At 43.1% G+C, this 20529-nt stretch overlaps 1 protein-coding gene across 4 annotated transcripts in view; it reads left to right on the top strand.

Moving 5' to 3' along the window:
* ASAP1 (ArfGAP with SH3 domain, ankyrin repeat and PH domain 1) overlaps positions 1–20529 on the top strand; it is a 2547392-nt gene that overhangs the window by 958597 nt on the left and 1568266 nt on the right. For all 4 annotated transcript variants that reach the window (XM_044067036.1, XM_044067034.1, XM_044067035.1 and 1 more), the window contains exon 3: positions 9838–9910. In XM_044067036.1, coding sequence (XP_043922971.1) covers positions 9838–9910 — 73 coding nt within the window. The remainder of the gene's footprint in view (positions 1–9837; positions 9911–20529) is intronic.

Genomic DNA, 20529 nt, shown 5'->3' with positions numbered 1-20529 from the left:
GCCACACTAATGTGGTGTATAAATAAGCAAGAGAGAACTCACTCCTGCCCTTCTGTTGTGAAACAATAAGGTATGGGAATGAGCTGTGTCAGAAGGTCAGTTTCTGGTAGCCAGTCATATTCTGGGGAACCCAAAAACGCACTATGGATACCAGAGAGAAAAGTGTGTACTTCACAATTCAATAATCCTACTTTTAAGTGTGATTTTGGAGTTTTCATTACTCACTGGAAAAAACACAATGTCCAGCAGGCCATTTCTGGATTACAGCATCCTTGGGGACGACTCCCATGTGGATAGATTAGCGAGTAAAATGTCTGCATTTGGTATTGGTCAGGGAGTCCTTTTATGCTTCCCTTTCCATTTCTTCTTATTTTGAAGTTAATTCAGAAACCCAGACAGAAGAGATCTGGGGCCATTTTCACAGCTGCATTCTGCCATCAACAAGTGTAGCTACCTGGACTAAGGCTTCATCTTCTGGAGAAGCCTGTCTGAGGCCCCTCAGGACCCTGTTGACCCATGTAGACCTTCATGTCCTTCATTTAACTGCATCGTTACGCCATTTCTGGTAATGGCCAAGGACTCTTAATGCTCACCATGAGTGGTCCAAATTCTTATTTCTGACCTTCAGCCTAATAGAAAAATGTACAAAAGTAGATGAACACCTTTTTCTGTTTGGGCTACTTCCAAGCGATGGAACCTTTACAGCTCCACTCTCTGCAGTTTTAGAATGCCTTTCCTAGATTTTTTTGTACAGGCCTTAAATAACTGTTCTGTAAAAGTCCACTCTGCTGTCATATTCAGCTTCCATTAAGGATCCTACACTTTCTCTTTGGTTTCCTTAAATGTTTGATTTCTTGCAAAATACTTTCCAGATCTGATGTCCTGTCAAGGATCCTGTCCCTCCCTGGGATTTGTATTTAAGTTTAGAGAAGTTAACTCTTCCCATTTGTGCCCCCATGGCAACGCAAGTTTGAGTACCTGTCTTTAAACAGTCTCTGAAATGCAATCCTTATGTGTCAAGCTTCCCCACCTGGTTTTCTGTAAGGACAGAATGAAAATGCTGACTAATCTTTCCTTAATATCTAAGGTAGGTACTGAGACCAGCCTTAATGAGGCCATCAGTACGTTTGTATTCTTTCCTAACTATTTTAACAAAGTTAACATCTATTACCAATTTTTTTATTTTATTTTATTTTACTTGTATTTTTTGTAGGGTAGAGTACTGATCTCCATGGACCTTTTTCAGATTCAATCCAGTTGCGGTGTCTGATTAAGTGACTTGCTCAGAGTCCGACAGTTTGGCTATTGAGGGTGAGGTGATGTCCACAGACAGCTCATTTAATTTAAACAGAACTAAATCAGTTATGAAAGATTCACAACCTTTTTTGTCTCACTTTCCAATAAAATGTTGGGTTCCTAAGTTTCATTGGCTTACTGACTGTATGAAGTTCTGTTACAGGAAATAGATTAAGACATAGTCCGCTGAGCCTGCATCACATTCATCTAGACCAGTGACTGCCTTTCAGGTATTTTTCAGACACACACACACACACACACACACACACACACACACACACACACACACACACGGACACACACACACACATGGACACACACACACACACACACACACACACACACACACACACACACACACGGACACACACACACACACACACACACACACACACACACACACACACACACACACACACACACACACACACACGGAGACACACACACACACACACACACACACACACACACACACACACACACACACACACACATATCCTTAGATTATTTATGTACAGTTGTTATGCGAATTTCACTGAATACTTTCTCAAGACACCATAACTGAATGTGATTTCCAGGTCTTTTTTTTTTTTTTGCTTCCCCCAGGACTCTGCACAATGTTTCCTGTGCCTTCAGCTGTTTATTAATTCTTGCATAATGGGAGTGCCATGTAACTAGGCTAGGCGAGAGCTTTACAGCCCTTTTATTTCTGTATGAGAATTCTTATCAGCCCCCCCCCCCACCCCCCCATTCCTTGGAGGAAGTATAGTGGTAGGAAGTGGGATAGGTTGCTGGACCTGAGGGAGTAGCCTACTGCTGTCTTCTGATCCCACAAATTCTGCCTCCAGATGGGAAGCATGCCTCTTCGTGCCAGTTTTCCATCAGCTGCATAGTGTGAATGCACTATGACAGCCCAGGCTAAAGTGGTCCAGAACTTCTGTAAGTCACGTTTCACCCATGTAGCAAGCAAGAACCGCCTCCCTTCCCCTGGCATGGGAGAGCCAGCAGGGGCGGCTCATTTCCATCTTCCCCATACAGCGCCTACAGGCACTCAAGCCACTAATCAAACTCTGGTCATTTGCAGCATAGTCAGTGCTTTCTTCCCTGTATGCCATTGAGCTGTGATTTCCAGACAAAAAAAGTGCAATATTCAAGTTTTGTCAGGAGGGAGAGCATTAAGATAGACTGATAAACTAAACATAAAGGGATTCTGCTTTCTTCAGATGGAACTGTGAGCTTTTGGCTTCTTGAAGATACAACGTTTGTCAAGGAAACATCTAGTAAGTAAGGTCATTTTTGGCTTTGTGACAGGTACATCTGTTGGGGTGTCTAAAAGTGCAGTAAATCAGCAGGAAAGTTATATATATATGTTAGGCACATTTCAGTTGACTACTGTTGTCTTGGCATTGCAGTATAGATACTTTCTGCACTGCAGGTGGTATGGGGTTGGTTCTTTCAATAGAGCTATGTGGACACCATCAATATTTGATGACAGAGGAATAAAGTTTATGAGGAATTGAAGTTTTAATGAAAATTGCAGTTATGAGGTAAGTGTTACTAAGTGCTTGAAAAGTGTGTCTGCTTAAAGGTGTTTATGGCTGGGCATCTTACGGTCCCCGTAATTGCTTACCTAGTATTGTCCCTGTGTTCCTATGCCCCAAGTTTTGCTCTTCATTTGGAGCAACAGTGATCAGAGCATATTCCCGTGGTGGCCACCCAGGAATATCTTTCCTATTGGTTGACAAATATGGACCTTTACATTTTATACCAGATACTGAAGTTATGTACTTACCATAATGATAGCTCTGAATGAGCAAGTCCATTGAAATCAATATATCTGTTATCCTTCTCTTGTCCAATGACAAACCTATTCTGGAATATCACCAGTGATGTGGTGTGTGAGTGTTTTGGTTGTGAGTGGCACATCTAGGATCTGGAGAGGAAATGAGTTGGCAGAGCATTATAGTTAAAGCGATATATCTAGTAGCCAGTCACAAATCTAAGATGCCTTGCAAAATGAAAGCCTGTGGTTTCGTTTCTCTTGGTGGGCAAGGATGGACTTGCTCATCCCAGTCTATCATTTTGCTAAGCACATTACTTTGGTTTATGAATGTGATGCAGCTGGCTATACTTGGAGATGTATAACTACTTGCTACCACCAAGACCCTCACCAGGACAAACAGTTTAGCTAAAAAAGTACTGAGATCTATTCCTGCTTTGGTTAGCTGCAATATTCCCATTGGTATAAGACAAAGGAAGATGTCCCCACCATAGTTTGACACTCTGGTGTCAGTACCTTTTGTGGCATGAATGAGATTGCATTTCAACTGCAGTTAAAATGCATTTGTATTGGAAGCCCTGCATTCCTGCACCTGCAGAGGTAAGGTGATGTTCTTCGTTCCACATTGCTGCAGTCCTTACTGTTGGGTAGTCCGCTGTCCAGTCGTCGTCCAGTCGAGATAGAAACGCCAGGGTCAGGGTTGACGGGCGCGACAGACGCAATCGCTGGACAGTACGCGATGACACGACACGATACTCAGTCTTTTTTTTTTTGATGGTCCGATGCAGAAGCAGTTTTTTTTAGTGCAGGTTGGGGCGTTCTGAAATATTTCGAAAAGAGTTTTTCAAGACCGAATCAGAGTGTTGGCAGTCCCCGTTGGGGAACATTTTGGTTTTTCTTGCCTCAGTATTTAACCGGATGTCAGAAAAGTGAATAACTGTATTTCTTGGGAAACAGATACCTCATAGGGATTACCATACCTTGTGTATACCTTGTTTAGGGCCTGAGCACGACGTTGTTGGATCGCTCTTGTGCTAGGTTTAACAAACGCACTATTAAGAGGAGGTTAGACTGTGCCAGGTTAGTGTTTGTATAAAATGCCGCCGGATGCTCCCAAGAAGCGCAAGGACAAATAGGGTTGATGAACCGCAGTCCCGGACGTCGGTTTTTTAGAAGGCTCAGTGGAGCCAGAGGTATTGCCAGGAGTTTCTTTGGAGTCTCAGGCAGAGACTTTACTGTTACAGGATGTGCCTTCTCAGGAGGTAGGCCAGGCTGAGGGGCTTCTCAGGTAACTGTTCTTCCTCTCTTCCCAAGGTAGTTAGAGCCTCTCCTTCTGTTGCCAAAACTTCTTTGAGAGGTAGGCCAAGTTTAGCTTCAGTGGGGGCTTCTCCTAGCACTTCAGGTTCTGTGCCTAAGAAACATATGCTTAAAATGGCAGAAGATTTGATTACTATGATTAGAGGTTCTATGCCCCTCCTGATAAGAGGCCTAGGGTGGAACCTGAGTTTCAGTGTTTGGATCAGTATTCAGAGTTTCTTCAGAGTCTCGCGGAAGATTTGCAGGAGTTTCCACCTTATTCTGATTCTGATGTGGATGATTCCACTCCTAGCTTCTCCTCCTGAGGATTTCTCATTTTCAGAGACTGCATTCCATGAGAGAACACTTTAAATGGGAAGGCCAAGATTACTCTGATTCCAGGAAAAGGCTTAGGGAATTCTTATTTTTACCCCAACATAGGCCCTTAGCTATACCTCCTGTGTTGAATGTGGTGGAAGATGTTTTGCAGAGGCTTCCCTGAACCCTGACTCTTTGCCTCCTGCTCCTGTTAAACCTGATAGGTACTATAGGGTGCGGCTCATAAGTATTTGTTTAAGAGTCCTAGGGCGGATCCAGAAACTGTTTCTCAGGGGCCTAAAGGTGTTAAGGCCTCTGTGGTTAAAAATCCTGTTCCCACTGATAAAGAGGCAAGGGCTTTGGATAGGTGGGGAAAGAAAGTGTATACTTCTTCCACTCTAGCCATGAGAGCTTGAATTGTCAGTTTCACATGCTAAAATATCAAAATTATCTCCTTTCACAATTGAAATCTAAGGTGGATGCTTTAGCGGAAGGTATTGAGTGTAAAGAGTTGCTGGATTTAGTTCATGTGTCTGAACAAGTAGGTAAGCATTCTTTGCAATGTGGTTTTGCTGCTGTACAGGCCTCTTCGAGGGTGGCTGCTACTAGTTCTGTTCTTCGCAGGCATGCCTGGTTGAGGGATCAGAATTTAGCTGAGCATGTTAAGACAAGGATTTTGGATGCTCCTTTACAGTCTGATGTGTTGTGTGGTTCGCCTGTGGAAGCAGTTTTAAAGAAAATGGAGGACAAAGCTAAGTCTATGGAAACTGTTAAAGATTTTTACAGGTGCAGCCACTTTAGTAGAAATTGGCCTGCTAAGGGGTGGACATACCCTGCTTATGACTCCCAGTCTAGGGGTAGGTCTAGACGTGGTAGGGGCAGAGCTCAAAGTTCTTTTAGGCCTAGAACAGGGAGCTCACCTGCTCAGACTTCTGGTGAGGGCAGGGGTCAGTCCTTTCGTAAACAGACCCAATGACCTGCCTTTTCAGCTGCCAGAAGATTCTCGTCTGGCAGCTCCTTTGGGAGGAAGACTGTCTCTTTTCAAAGAAAATTGGGATTTAATTACTCAAGACAGATGGGTGTTGGATATCATTCACCACGGTTACAGGTTTTATTTCCATACATTACTCCCTTTCAAAGGCATGCAAGACGTACCTCCTCCACAAAGAAAAGAGGCTCACAAGGAAATTTCTCAGTTACTCCAGATGCGGGCCATTCAGCCAGTCCCTGTATCAGAAAGGGGCCTAGGATTTTATTCTCGCCTGTTCCTAGTACCAAAGAAGGGGAACACGTGGAGACCAATTTTGGATTTATCTCTCCTCAACACTTATCTGGACATTCCAAAGTTCAAGATGTTGACGTTACAACAGCTTTTACCTCTGCTGGGCAAAGATCACTGGATGGTAACTTTAGATCTCAAGGAGGCTTATCTTCATGTGCCTATAAGGCTAAGTTGCAGGAAGTATCTACGTTTCGAGCTGGAAATTCTCATTATCAGTTCTCTGCATTGCCCTTTGGCTTATCTACTGCGCCCAGAGTATTCACAAAGGTTCTGGCTCCAGTGATAGCTTACTTCAGGCTACAAGGAATTAAAATCTATCCTTACTTGGACGACTGCCTGATTCTGGCTCAAGAAAAGGAAGACCTTCTACAGCATCTGGAATATGTTATAGCAGTGCTAAGATGCCTAGGGTATTCTGTGAACGAAATAAAGTCCAGTCTAGTACCCTCTCAAGACATGTGCTTTCTGGGTGTGAGACTGAATACAGCAGCCCAGATGGCCTTTTAACCCCGGACAAACAAAAGAGTCTATCACATTACTTCCATCAACTATCTCATCAGTCCGTGCTGACTGCAAGGACAGTCCTTCAAGCATTAGGGTTCATGGCATCTTGTATTCTGGTGCTTCCCAATGCCAAACTGCATATGAGGAAGCTACAATGGTATCTCAAAATGTATGGACACAGCACTGCCAGGATTTGGACACTGTCATTCAAATAATACCTTGCCTTCAAAAGAATTTTTGTGGTGGGCTCAGGAATGTCACCTAAACAAGGGACTCTCTGTGACCCGGCCAGAGGCAGTCAGATTTTAACGACAGATGCCTCGGACATTGCTTGGGGAGCTCATCTAAATGGAAAGTGGATACAAGACAAGTGGCCTGCCAGACTACAGCATCTACATATCAACATGAAGGAGATGTTAGCAGTCCAGTTTGCATTAATGGCTTTCAAGGAGTTACTTCTTCCAGGGCAGGTGTTGATTCTAACAGACAACACAACTGTCATGTGGTACATCAACAAACAAGGGGAACACATTCTTACCCATTGTGCAGGCAAGCAATGATTTTTGGGAGACTGCGCTCAGCTTGCAACTAACTCTTCAGGCAAGGTTTCTGCGGAGCCGGCACAGAACTCCTTAGCAGATGTGTTAAGCAGACAAATCATGGATCCCCACGAGTGGAAACTGGATCTTCATGTATTTCAAAGGTTGACAGTGTCCTGGGGAACTCCAGACATAGATCTGTTCGCTTCTCCACTAAACCACCAGCTGCCAAAGTTTTGCACAAAGAGGTTACATCACACAGCTTGGAAAGTGGATGCTCTCTCTTTCAGTTGGGAAAATCTTCATGTGTATGCTTCCACCTCCTCCTCTTCTTCCAAAGGTGCTTCTAAAGGTCAGACAAGACAAGCCAAGGATGATTTTAATAGCTCCAGATTGGCCTCGGCAGCACTGGTACCCATTACTGAGGAGTCTCGTAAAGAAGCCTCCATGGCCTTTACCCTTGATTCCGCACCTGTTGTCTCAGAGAGAAGGCCACCTGCTCAATGTCAAGCTCTCTTCATCTAACAGCATGGCATATTCTGTTTTGAGAGACAGCCGGTCTCAACTTCCTCAACAAGTTTTAAATGTGATTATGGAAGCTAGAAGACCTAGTACAAGGAAAGTGTCGCAGAAAAATGGAAGAGATTTTTATTTTGGAGTGCAGCAAGGAATTTGGATATTTCTGAGCCTAATTTGAGTGTGGCTCTTCAATATCTTACTGAGTTATTGGACAAAGGTTTGTCCTTCTCTTCCATTAAGATTCATGCTGCAGCAATTTCAGCTCACTATGATTGTGACCCACCATTGTTTTCGCATCCTTTGTTCAAGCAGTTTCTCAGAGGGCAAAGAATATAAGACCCCACGTAGAGCTCCTACTCCTGCTTGGGATCTCAATTTTGTGTTGGAAAACTTACTCTACAACCTTTTGAGCCACGGGTACTGCTGATTTGAAATATTTGTCATGGAAGACTGCTTTTTGTTGGCTATTACTTCTGCAAGAAGGGTTTCTGAGTTGCAGGCCCTTATGGCAGTAGAGCCCTTTCTGATTTTCCATAAGGATAGGGTATCATTACGTACTAATCCTTCCTTTATGCCTAAGGTGGTTTCTAGTGTGGCTTTAAACCAAACTATTCATTGCCCACTTTCTATGCAGATCCCCAAAATAAAGGGGAAAAGATTTTGCACACTTTAGATGTACATAGGCAGTTGCGTTATTATTTAAGCAGGACTAAGGACTTCAGGCAGTCTCAGCAGTTGTTTGTTTCTTTTGCTTTGAGTTCTCAGGGCAAGCCTGTGTCTAAGCAAACTATTTCTAGTGGATTGGGTTTTGCATTTCATTTTGTTATTCCCATCATGGCAAGGAGATTCCAGCTGGGATTAGGCCTCATTCCACTAGGGCTACTGCCACTTCAACAGCATTTCTAAGGGGGGTGGCAACTAAGGATATTTTGGAGGCAGCTACATGGAGTTCAGTGCATACTTTCTCTAAGCATTATCACCTTCCTCTCTACTCTAAGTCTAGGGCTGGTTTTGCCACAGCTATTTTGCAAGGCATGTTGTCAGCTCCTGCTTCTTTATGATTTGCCAGCCTCCCTTACCTCTGCTTTGGGATTCTAGGACTGCAGCAATGTGGAGCGAAGAACATAGTACAGTTTTGTACCTACCATAAATGTAGATGTTCGAGGATCCACATTGCAGTCTCCAATACCCCTCCTCCTTCCCTCTGTGTTTAGGGGTGGTTGTGTAGGTGAGGTTATATGTTGATATTTTGTATATATTTCTGTATATATTGTACATATTTTGGTGCAGGTATTTTGGGCCTTGTCTTTTAGGGTCTTCTGACATCTGGGGCAAGAAAAGACTGAGGATATGACGCGGGTCATGCGATTACCCCTGACGCGATTGACGCCAGTCTAATGCGCCCTGACCGACGTCAGCCATATACTCTGGTATTCGGGCCGACTGGACAGCGGACTACCCAATAGTAAGGACTGCAGCAATGTGGATCCTCGAACATCTACATTTATGGTAGGTACAAAACTGTACTTTATCTGCACTACCACATCAAGAAAAGAGCAGGTTGTTCAATAGTCGTATAGAGAAGGGGATAATTGTACTTCAGAGATGTAATATGGAAAAGGTATGTCGAAGACAAACTTGTCCATCGCACACTGTTTTTCGTTGTACTGTAGGGAAAGTATCAGTAAAGTAATATCTATGTATGATAGCTGTCAGAATCATTTGTTCCAGTTGACTGTACATTGGGTTGGGGATGTACAGAATGTTGGTGTTGAAGAGAGGTTGTCAGCTAGAAATCTGTCACAAACAAAAGCTCAAAAAGTAAAAATATATGGATTTAAATATTTTCAGAAAGTTAAAAGAACTTTTCCACAATCGTTTTGTGCAGTATAGCTCAATAGTAAAGTCTGCTGTTTATAATTCCAGCCATGAAGAAGCCATTTGTGCAAAGACATTTTTCCTGGGATAACTTAATAGAGAAGTGAGCATGATGTCATTTAAGGAACATACAGTCCCAATATTCACAAGTAGTGGTTCTTAAATTTAATGCTTGACAGTATGTGCTGAGGGAATCTCCAGTTTGCACTTCAGCCATCAAATATGTTGCTTCAACTTGGTAATGTCTCTAAACAACATTTATGGGTTAAAGCTAATATGATTTACAAAACAGAATTTAGTAGTTAATGTGCATTCAGGTTATAACAGAGTAATAGAATATTGTGACTGGCTTTAATGTTTCTTGCATAAAACATAGTACACATAAAGTATATCATAATACATTCTGTCTCTCTCTTATATTGTAGGCATTAGACCAGGACAGAACTGCACTACAGAAGGTGAAAAAATCGGTAAAAGCAATATATAGTTCAGGTCAAGGTATGTATAATTTGTTTATGCATCTACAATTTAACACATTCATTGTAAAACCTTGGCTTTGTACTCATGGCAGAAAAAAGGACCAAATTATTTCTAACAGTTGACATGGAAGCTCAGGTTTCTTTTTGTTTTTCTTTTGTGATAAAAGAAGAGCAAAAAAATGTAGTTAAAAAAAAATATTCTGGGGGTGAACAGAAAAACTTTTCCAGAGCTGACTTGCATTTAGATACATTTGCACGTGGTGTTTCTTTGACCTAATAACATGTTTATATCAGAGAGTCACTGCAGTGACAAATGAAAACCAGATGACTGCTGAGCACAGCTAAGCTAGCAGTATGCCAGTAGCAAGTTTGTAATGCTCTCACATGACAGATGATGTATGGATGTTTTTTTTCTTAGAGCCTTTAATCTTTTCATCTTTGCTACAAATATGGTTGTGTCGTATCTAATTATAGACTGTTGAATCATAGAAATTCTTGTTCATTCATGGTCCCACACTTTGCGTTAGCAGGTGTCCATTTATGATGTTGGTATGACCAAGAAGGCAGATGAGGGATGCTCATGTAAAAAAAAAAAATGGATTCCATTCGGGACCAGTAACAAACTTACAGTAATTGCCTTATGCAGAGCAGAAAAAACTGTCACAGATTGGAGCTGAAATTGCAGTATTGTCACCCCTCCTGTTCAGTACAGCCTGGTTTCATTAATGTTTTTTATCCTGTAAAAATGCAGTAATATTTTTCATGGTGGATGTTATGAGATATTGTGATGTTGAGTTAAATGTATACAACCTCAAATTATGAAAGAAAAGTGCAGGCTAGATTGTTTACTCTTAGATGGCCGAAACTGCACACAGCTTCTCTGTAAATCTTATAGATGTAAAGGTCTCACTGTAGAAGAAACTGAACTTTTGAGACCCAGGAGGTCTTTTTTTATTATGATAGTTGGGATAAAGCCCCAGCTAAGGCTTAGGCAACCCGAGTTTGACTAGTAGCTCATTCTGGAAAGGGAGGGAGAGTGGACTCCGCTGGATTCAACTGTAACCCTTCAGCAAAAGGGGCAGAACATGTGATCTGGGACTTGTATACTGTGCATTAAGCAGCTGTATGGCAGTAGCATTCATTGATCAACTGCACAGGAACATGAGGAACATGTACTTCTGCAAGGGAAGATGAGGTAACTCCTCCACTGTGATGCAGACTGTGTTCCACCCTCCCAGGACAGGCATTAGGACATATAGAAATGCCCTAATAGCCAAGAGGTTGCTGAGGGCACAAGCAAACGTCATGGCTACCTTAATAATATTCCCCCTACCCCCACCCCCTGATAGCTGTTGCCTTTGTGGGTTTGAGGATGACACCCACCACAAGGGAATGAATGGACTCAAGTCCAGTTTGGTAAAGCTTTTGATGACTGTCAGGCAGAAGGGCAAAAATGGACCCACAGTAAAGGATGTCTATTTGAATCTTCAAAGTGCGGCTTGTTATATAGCTGTAGTTCACTGTTAGTGTTCATGCAATTGCTGTGGTCTTGTTTGCTATGTGCTTTTTAATCATTACAGTTTCAGTGTTCTGTGGTTTCCAAACAGATTGTATTCCGTAATGTGTGTTGAAACACGAAACACCCTTTTTAAGGGCATACTTACTCCACATACAGCAAAATTTTCCATGCAGCATTTGAGACAACCCATTTGTCAGAATTGTGAGGTTGTTTCTCCATAGTAATATATGGCATGCTGTTAACCATTTTTCCATAGAGAAGGTAAAGCACCCTATGATGCTGTGTCCTTCATGTGTCCAAAATAATAACTTGTATACATCTCTCCTTCCCAGCATTCAACCCTGCCAGAACTTTCTACAGGAGTGTAGCCCTTATGTATAAGCATATAGATTAATTATCTCCAGTTAGGGCTGAGGCTGTAAAAGGCTGCCAAGAAAGGAAGTGAACATTTTGAGATCCTTTTGCTTTTGTATTCCTGTTTTAACCCTTTATAGGCATAGGAGTCAAGTTGTATCCTATAGATTTATTTCTTTTGCTTTGCTCTTTAGTCCATTTCTTGAATGGGGTGGCTTTTGTCTGCACATCTTCTCTTTGTCTTTGTCAATTCTTTCCTAGTGCAGTGGTGTCCTACCATATCCCAGAAACATCATATGGATGACTTAGCAATCCTGCAAATAGGTGTGTGAGCCATATAAATGAATATGCACGTGTATTCCATAATGGATTGGCCTCCTTTCATGGATGAGTTTCTTTTCCTTATGCCTGGTAAGTGCTAGGATAAGGCTTGTTTCCCCAATGACCTTGAGATAAAGCAGGTAGCTGAAGACTGAATGGTTTACCAGACAACAGAAATGAATTTTGCACTTAGACCTCTGTTACATGAATCCTTTGCAAAGTGAATCTTCTGTCACATACAGTGAAAAGGAAATACTGTAATTTTTTACAGTTCTGTTTTTTTTATTCTTCATTTGTACTACTTCCACCACTTACTACTGGGATTTGTAGTTGTTTTGGTATTTTATAGGTTTCACCCTCTCTGGTAGGGGTTGACAGCACTATTGTGCACCGTAATGCTTGGGAATGATGTGTTTCTTTATGTTTCTGGTTACCCACCCATTGCTTCATATCATATCCAGAATCAGGTACAGAGCAAAAAGTAATCTGAGACCGTTTTTAAACATTAATACTATTGATTTTTTTTAAAGTGAAGGCATAAAGGGGACAACATCTGTCTGCATTTTCTGAAGTTAAAGAAGTCTGTAATGTTGAAAACTGCTGTTGTTTCCACATTTTCTCAAAAAAAATCATAGGTTTTAGGAGAGATAAAACAATATTCTATTTAGTAGAAGCAATTAAGATAACTGTAGCCATCCATTGTTTCAGAGAGGAACCAGAGCTTAGCCTGTCATTGCTGTTGCACAAATGTCAGATACTGTAGGATTCGGTATGAATGAGGCAGAGCAGTCATGACCCTACATCGTTTTCTTTCTAAAACTGTCTACATTGTTCCTAGCAGCAGTCATGATTTGACAGTGGGGCCATTGAAGTATTTTTTTTTTGTCTTCTCCACTAGTGTTTATTGTATTTCTCATCAAATAGCAATTGTTTATAGGCTCATAGGTGTGTACTAGGCTAATGGCCCTGGGGCCTTTACAAGCCTAGCCCGTAGAAGTGCCCTGGTATTGTGCCGCCCGCCATTAGTGCCCACTGCCTCTATCAAGTAGAGCCACTGGAGTGGTCCCCGGGGTGAACTTTCTATTTCGTATCCACTTATCAAGATTTGACTTGAAGAGGGCTAGTGAGGTGCTCTGCTTGACATGTATGGGAAGTCTATTCCAGAGCATGGGCAGCCTCTGGGTTATGAACCTGTCCCTCCAGCATGCAATGTTGATTGTAGTAATGAGGTTGAGGTCTCTGAAGCGTGTGCTGCGGAGGGATTGGGATTTCTTTAGATGTAGCATTTCTAACAGAGCTGGGTCCGACATGGCTTTGTAAGTCGAGCAGAGATCGCCTCTTAGTAGATTATATAAGACAGAGAATAGCTGGAGTTTTTTGAGTCTGTCTGTGAAGGACATGTGTTTAAGGCCTAGGAACCTCTTTGTGAGGTGCTTTTGTGGCCTCTCCACATTTTATGAAAATCTTCTTACCAAGTAATGCCTATTGTAATTTCTGACATTATACAAAACTGGCCCTTTCAGGTAGCTAGAATTTGTCTTAAATGTTTACATTTTTCTCATTACAGTAAGACTGTAGTGCAGCACACTTTTAATAGAAGGAACCAACCAACTTTAGATGTTTGAGAAGCACATCAAACAGTCCAGTTAACTTCCCTAGTTCAGCTTCACTTCCAGACTGTGTGTAACCCCTTTAATGTCCATTGTTAACACTCATTTAGGTCCTTTGGTAGAGGGGAATGGAAACTCTTCACTTCTGTCTTCAGAGTTGCATGTCCCCCTCATTCTTCTTGTGTCTCTCTCCAGTTTTCACATGCCTTCTCTCTCCAGCAATCTTATTTGACAGAACACCATCAATCTTTTTAGTCAGGATTTGTTTCAAATTTCACTTCTTTAATATTACTTTCAACTTGTTATTAATTTAATTGTACAGAGCAACTGACGCATGACTCCCAGGCTATCCTATAGCTGATTTAATGTTTGCCTTCAGCAGTGGGTAACTAGCTAGGAATTTCTTGATATCACCTGTTTCACACATTTCTGAACTTTCTCTTTACGCACCTTTGGTAGAGCATATGCTCATGGTAGACACATAATGTCACCTGCTGGACTAGAAAGGTGTACTTGCCTCTTGCTTAATATTCCCAGCTCAGCACATTTCTGTAATGTGTATACTAGTTTTACATGAGGCTGCACTTGATTTTGCCTGATCCCTGTTATGATATCACATCCTGGACTAAGAAACCACTGACAGCTCCTGCACTTCCTAAGTCTGCCTTGATGTCTGTACACTTCAGAACTCAATCGTAACGTACATCTTTTGAATGTTCGTAAATAGCAGTGCCTAAACAACATAAAACTTCAAAGTGTTACTTTGGTCAGCTGCTTCCAAACCAGAATCTACATCACCACTGTTGTAACTTGCACTGTATGAAGTATTGTCACTGGTAACAAATGTTCAGTCCACCCACCCACCCACAAAAGATGATATGAAATGTTTGAGCCTATTGTTATGGCCCAAGATGGTAACAATCTAGACTGGCCATTAAAAGGAGACGAGGGGGGATTTCTGTCACACTTCCTCAGGTCCATGTTAAACAAATGGGAGAAGAATAAAGGATTTGGAGATCAGTTAGTGACCAAATCATCTCTCTGTAAAGTCTATCCATGAGCTGTCCTTGCATTCCTCATCAGCTTTCCCTTTATCAGTGAGGAATCAGCCACTGACCCTTAATTGGCTGATAATTGGCTGATGTGGTGGATACCAAAGATGCTTAGGTTCACTGTTGGTAAGCTCATTGGGAATGCATCCCACAGATTCATCACCAACCTTCCTGTTCTAGATGGTCTAGATCTTATATGAACATAACCATCTTGTATGGCTTAATCATTTGAGGCCCTCCGTGAAGGTGGACAGACTGTGATCGGGGGTATCTTAATCTTTATCCTCCCCCTAAATCAAAGAAAACTTGATGGATAGGGTTGAGAATACTGTACAAGACCTTCATTTTCCAGGTTATCCCATGAAGGTGGCTCAGACATTGAGCCTTCTCCTGTCTTCTTTTATTGACATGTGTACTCCTGTTTGAGTGCTCACCCTGTAGCCAACATGGGTGGGTGCATGTACTGGGCCTCACACTGTACAACCAGGCTCTGTCTCTGGCATGCAGTGCACTGTCCTGAGTGTTCAGACTGCATTCCTGATACCAGATGCCCACTTTCCGTTTACTCATCACGCTGCACTTTTGGCGAGTCCAGGCCATCCTTCTTGTGAGTTTGGGGTAGGAGAGTGTCATTGTCCTAGTGGCAAGGGTGTCTGAGTATCCTGATGTTATGTTGGAAACAAAGGATACTCAGGCCACTCCTTCCTGTAGCTTCTTCCTGGTGAACTGCTTCTGTTTGAGAGTCTGTCGGGCTCATAGAGTCTGCCATGAATTGACCTTTTGTCCCTCTACCTTCTCCCCAGAAATTATTGCAGTTGCTGTCAGAGTGAACAGTTGAGAAACCCAGAGTCATAACTTAGGGAAGTCATATTTAAGGATGCTGTCTTTGCATCCTAGAAGCATCTGGTTTCAGCTGCCCCTACTGCTGAGATTGCAGATGTGTTCTTTTTGCCTCTGGCAGAATGAAGTGACATGTTGTCTAATCATCTCTGAATAGATTCTCCCATAATCTCTTTGGTCTAGGTTAGGTCTCAGAAACCACCACCCTATTCCATCTTTGATGTCCTTCAAGAATGCAACTGCAGTCCTGACATATGGGTTGTCCTGCCTCAGGCAGCCCTTCGGTCGGACGGATTCCAAAGTCTGGGTCCGGCGTCGGCTGATGTCGCCTCTTCCCCGACGTCAGAGTGGCTGGGGTATAAATGCATCAGCCGACGCCATCTTCTTCAGTCTTTCTTGCCGCGCGGTGCCCAAAGCAGAAGCAGTTTGCAAGTGCCAGTCGGCCAGCTCCTGTGTTTTCAGATCTGAAGTCATCAAAAAGCTAAGTACCCCGTTGGGAACCTTTTCTTGCCTCAGCCGATGTCAGATAAAACTGCAAAAGTTAATAATTGCTTGTCTTGTGGTAAACAAATACCTCATAAGGACTTCCATTTTTACTGCCTTCCCTGCCTCGGCCCAGACCATGACGTCTCGGCCTGTGCTGCCTGTGCTTGCTTCAATAAGCGCACACTTAGGCGCAGGGCAGAATTTGCTGAAGACTTTTTTGGGGAAAATTACTCCTATATCATGCCGTCGGAACTACCGACAGCACATATTTCCAAAAAACGGAAGGACCGGGACCGACATTCGCGGCCTGCGACTTCCACCGACACTACGCTAAAGCCTACCGCAAGTGCATCGGTCTCTTCGGAGGCAGTAATTCGACCGCTCCAGGCCGACGACACCGCTTTACCGCTCACTTCGGTCCCGGAGGCTACCCCGGTGCCGGTTGTTGATTTTCCTCCTGAAACCGAAGCCCAAGATTTGCCTGACACCATACCGGTGGACAAAGTTACTCCAGCACGTGGGGCAGCTAGGCCTCCTGTGTCTATGTCCATCAAGGCCTACACACGTGCTAAGACTGCCAGCCAGGCTAAGTCTCACCCTCCTAAATCTTTTTCACAGGGTCCCACTTCTGATAAACAGATCATGACTTTAGCTGCAGATCTAATTTCTTTAATCAGGGGCTCTCAGGCTCATCCAGACAGAGGTTCTCAGCCGCCTTCAGACAAAAGGCCTAGGGTTGAGCAGGCAGATACACTTTCCTCAGATGAAGCCTCTGGTGAGTCAGGCCATTCAGATTCCCAGGAAGAATCCTTCCCGGCCTACGAGGACTCTGATGCTGATGAATCCATTCCCTCTGCCTCTCCTCCTGAGGATATTTCTTTCGGGGAAATTCTCCACTCCATGAGAGAGCATTTTCAGTGGCAGGGCCAGGACTTCTCGGACTCCAGGAAAAGGCTTTGGACCTTCCTTAAGTTACCCCAGCACAGGCCTTTAGCTATACCCCCAGTGTTAGATGTATTGGATGATGTGTTCTCAGACTCCAGTACTTCTCCTGATTCTCTCCCTCCTGCTCCTGTCAAGCCAGACAGATATTACAGGGTTCCTGAAACTCATAAACATCTCTTTAAGGCCCACTCTGTTGATCTAGAAACTATTTCTCAGGGGCCCAAAGGAGTGGCCACTTCCACGGCCAAAAATCCTTTGCCCGCAGACAGGGAATCTAGGTCCCTGGAGGTGGGGTAAAAGTTTATACCTCATCCACCCTTGCCATGAGGGCACTTAACTGTCTTTTTCATATGTTTCAGTATCAGGATTTCTTGATGGATGATTTGCAGAAAAAGTTAGCCTCTCCTGAGCCTTTAAATAGAAAGGCCTTGCAGGATTTGGTTCATAATATTCAGCAGGTTAGCAATCATTTTCTTCAGTGTGGTTATGATACATTGGAAGCTTCATGTAGGGCAGCTATGACAGGGGCCGTCATACGTAGACATGCTTGGTTGAAAGAACAGACATTGCCAGATCATGTTAAAGTAAAGCTTCTAGATGCACCTCTGGAAAAGACAAGCTATTTGGTGCTAATGCACAGGGTGTGTTGAAATCAATTGAGGGAAAGGCTAAATCAGTACAAACAGTCAAAGATTTCCTCCAGGTTCAGCCACCAAGGTTCAGTAGGAATTGGCCTTGAAGAATTGGTCCTTTCCAGACACTGACAAGTTGCAAAGGGGAAAAAACAGGCATGCTCGAGGTAGAGGGCAATACCGAGGCTCCTACAGGGGCCGCCAATGGCAACCAACTAATCAGAGAAGTGACGCAGGGACTTCTACTGCTCCACAGGGACAATCACAATGACTTGACTTTGACACATGACCAAGGCTCAAAGAGAAGCACCTTTAGGCGGAAAATTATCTTTATTTTCAAAAAATTGGCACGTTTTTACAAAGGACAGATGGATTTTGGATATAATAGACAAAGGTTACAGGTTCCACTTCCATACCTTACCAACAAGACAAGGCATGCCAAACCTGCCACAAAATCAAAGGGCAGAGGCACTCATACAAGTTTCAAAGTTGCTACAAATCAAAGCAATAGAAAAGGTTCCTCCTCAGGAACAAGGCCAGGGATTCTACTCAAGACTGTTCCTTGTTCCAAGAAAAGAAAAGCAATGGAGACCTATACTGGACTTGTCCGCTCTAAACACTTTTCTTATTGTGCCAAAATTCAAAATGCTGACGTTACAGCAACTTCTTCCCATGCTGGGCAAAGGGGTCTTGGCTGGTTACTCTGGACCTCAAGGAGGCATACCTGCATGCCCCAATCAGACACAGCTGCAGAAGATACCTCAGATTTCTTGCAGGGTCAGAGCATTATCAATTCTCAGCATTGCCTTTTGGCTTATCTACTGCACCCAGAGTATTCACGAAATGCCTGGCATCAGTAATTGCACATTGCAGACTTCAGGGAATACAAATATACCCTTACCTGGACGACTGCCTTATACAAGCGGACAGGAAGCAAGCCTTGATAAGAAACTTGGACTATGTCATTCACTTACTACAGGCTTTGGGATACACAGTCAACATTCAAAAATCAAGACTACTGCCATCCCAACAAATAATTTTTCTAGGAGCCAAACTGGACACAAACTCACAAATGGCTTTCCTCACAGAAGGAAAACAAGAACAATTACCAGATTACTTCAAAAGCCTAGCAAAGCACACCCAGATGACTGCAAGGAAAATCCTGCAGGCCCTGGGTTTCATGGCATCTTGCATTCTTCTGATTCCACTGGCAAGACTACACATGAGAAAACTACAATGGTACCTAAAAAGTTTATGGTCTCAACACAGCCACAACTTAGAAGCAATTATTCCACTCATTCCATGTCTACAAAAGGAATTTTTGTGGTGGGCACAAGCAAGCCAGCTAAACAAAGGCATGTCTTTCAACAATCCTCCAACAAGCCAAACCATTACAACAGACGCCTCAGATCATGGGTGGGGGGCGCACATGGAGGGCAGATGCATTCAAGGGCAATGGGCACCCCGAGAATTGCATCTGCGCATCAATCAAAAAGAGATGTTGGCAGTGATTCATGCAATCGAGGCCTTTGGAAAATTTCTTCAGCAAGGTCATCTGCTAATAAAGACAGACAACACCACTGTTATGTGGTACATAAACAAACAGGGAGGCACCCATTCTTACCCCCTCTGCAGACTAACAATGACTCTTTGGGAAAAGTCCCTGAAACTGAACATACAGTTGCAATCCCAGTTTGTCCCAGGCAAGGACAATGTTCTGGCGGACAGTCTAAGCAGAAACATTATGGACCCGCACAAATGGATGTTACATCCAGACATTTTTTCACAAATAACTCATGCATGGGGAAGGCCGGACATAGATCTCTTTGCCTCACACCTCAATCATCATCTGAAGAAGTTCTGCTCAAGGGCACACCATCCTCAAGCCTGGAGAATGGATGCTCTCTCCTTCAGCTGGAATTCTCTAACAATCTATGCATTTCCACCTCCACCATTAATGACCAAGGTGTTACTGAAGATCAAAGCAGAACAACCGAAAGGCATTTTGATAGCTCCAGGCTGGCCAAGACAGCACTGGTATCCATTACTAAGGAGCATAACTCGCACCAAGCCGTGACTCCTGCCTCAATGGCCTCTGCTTATAACTCAGCACAATTACAGGACTGTTCATCCCAACCTGAAAACATTGCAACTGACAGCTTGGAGGGTTCCATGACTTCTCCCCATATCTCTCTCTCCAAAAAAGTTCAAGAGATCTTACTGGAAGCACACAGGCCTTCCACCAGAAAAACTTATTCAGCCAAATGGAAGAGATTCAACATCTGGAATGCCAACAAGGGTCAGGATGCATCAGTAATGAGCATCCCACAGATACTAGAATACTTGGCAGAAATGCTTCACAATGGCCTTTCATATTCTTCCATAAAAATACACGCTTCAGCAATTTCAGCAAAATACAACTGTGATCCACCTGTGTTTTCACATCCTTTGCTAAGACAGTTTCTAAGAGGGATAAAGAATATCAAACCTCCAAGAAAACCACCAGTGCCTACATGGGACCTCAACTTCGTCTTGGAAAAATTAACTCTTCCTCCTTTTGAGCCAGCAGCATCTTCAGAATTGCAATTTCTCTCCTGGAAAACAGTTTTCCTGTTGGCAATTACTTCAGCAAGAAGAGTCTCGGAGATACAGGCCCTCATGGCAGTACCTCCATTTCTCATTTTCCATCAGGATAGAGTCTCTTTAAGAACCAATCCTTCATTCATGCCAAAAGTGATATCCAGGGTTTCTCTAAATCAAGCAATTCACCTGCCTACTTTATTTCCCAATCCTCAAAATAAAGGAGAAAAGCTTCTGCACACTTTGGACATACACAGGCAATTGCACTACTACTTGGACAGAACAAAGGCCAACAGAAA

This window comes from Protopterus annectens, chromosome 3.part1 (assembly GCF_019279795.1).
Source record: "Protopterus annectens isolate FY-2018-M chromosome 3.part1, PAN1.0, whole genome shotgun sequence".
Classification (NCBI taxonomy): Eukaryota; Metazoa; Chordata; order Ceratodontiformes; family Protopteridae; genus Protopterus; species Protopterus annectens.
Note: the sequence above shows the minus strand (reverse complement) of the source record. Positions and strands in the feature narration are given on the sequence as shown.